Here is a 933-nt window from a genome sequence, read left to right on the forward strand (position 1 = left end):
ACATCTGCCATAAAGACTAATCTCGTCTAAGAATAGCGTCTAAAATCTAGGGTAAATAATAAATTAGTTAGCTAGACACTAGGATTTTTCCACCTCTTTAAAGCCCTTTACTACTTTAACACTTATAGACCTTATCGTAGTGCTACCCCCTAGCTGTAGCTATAAGAATCTTATTAGCTAGGGAATTTCGGGCACTATATATCGCGATAAACTTTAAAATGAGGTTATTAAAGCTCCAAATGACGCGAATTCTTGACGCTTTATTAAAGTTAAAAAGGAGATCTATAAGAGACTTAGTTAATATAATAGACTCTTATAATACCATAACAGCAAACTTTTCTAGAAGGATAATTGTACGGTAATACGTCTAGAACGCGCTCTAAACGGCCAGCTCTATAGGTTTCTTTAGGACAAAAGTAATAACGTTAATCGAATTTTATAAATGCGTTAGATTTCACAGCTTGCGGACGTTCTTAAATATATTTACTCTAAATGTGTTATATATAGTAATATTTCATGCTATAATATTCTCTTAGATAAACATTTAAACGTAAAGCTAATCAACTTCGCTAGTTTATTAATTAATGGGTCTCCTCTTCTCGCTTTATACTCTGTTTAAGCCTAAGCTCTATATCTAAGCACGCCTTAAAAGGATGAAATTTTTGCCTTTAGATTGGCTTATTATCACATCTTAATGCATTATATCGCCTTTTATAAGCTTTTTAATAATAATGTGGAAGATCGTTATAAATAAGGAATATTTCCTAAATTAAAGTCCCTAGGGGCCTTTAGAGTTATTATTAGAGGCTATTAAAACGGCAAATATAACCATATAAATAACGTTATTAAAGAAATAGATAAATAAGGTATGTTTATAAAACTAGAAATTTTAACTATCTAAACTTATTCGTAGGTTTACGGAATCTATCCCTA

At 31.0% G+C, this 933-nt stretch overlaps 1 protein-coding gene across 1 annotated transcript; it reads left to right on the forward strand.

Moving 5' to 3' along the window:
* Positions 1-457: 457 nt before the first annotated feature.
* K441DRAFT_587360 (uncharacterized protein) lies at positions 458-619 on the forward strand (the record flags this gene model as incomplete). Its single annotated transcript, XM_067644671.1, has 1 exon — positions 458-619. A coding segment is annotated over one exon (162 nt), but the record flags the coding sequence as incomplete, so codon positions are not given.
* Between the last annotated feature and the right edge of the window lie 314 nt (positions 620-933).

This window comes from Cenococcum geophilum (genome assembly GCF_001692895.1).
Source record: "Cenococcum geophilum 1.58 unplaced genomic scaffold K441scaffold_65, whole genome shotgun sequence".
NCBI lineage: Eukaryota > Fungi > Ascomycota > Dothideomycetes > Gloniales > Gloniaceae > Cenococcum > Cenococcum geophilum.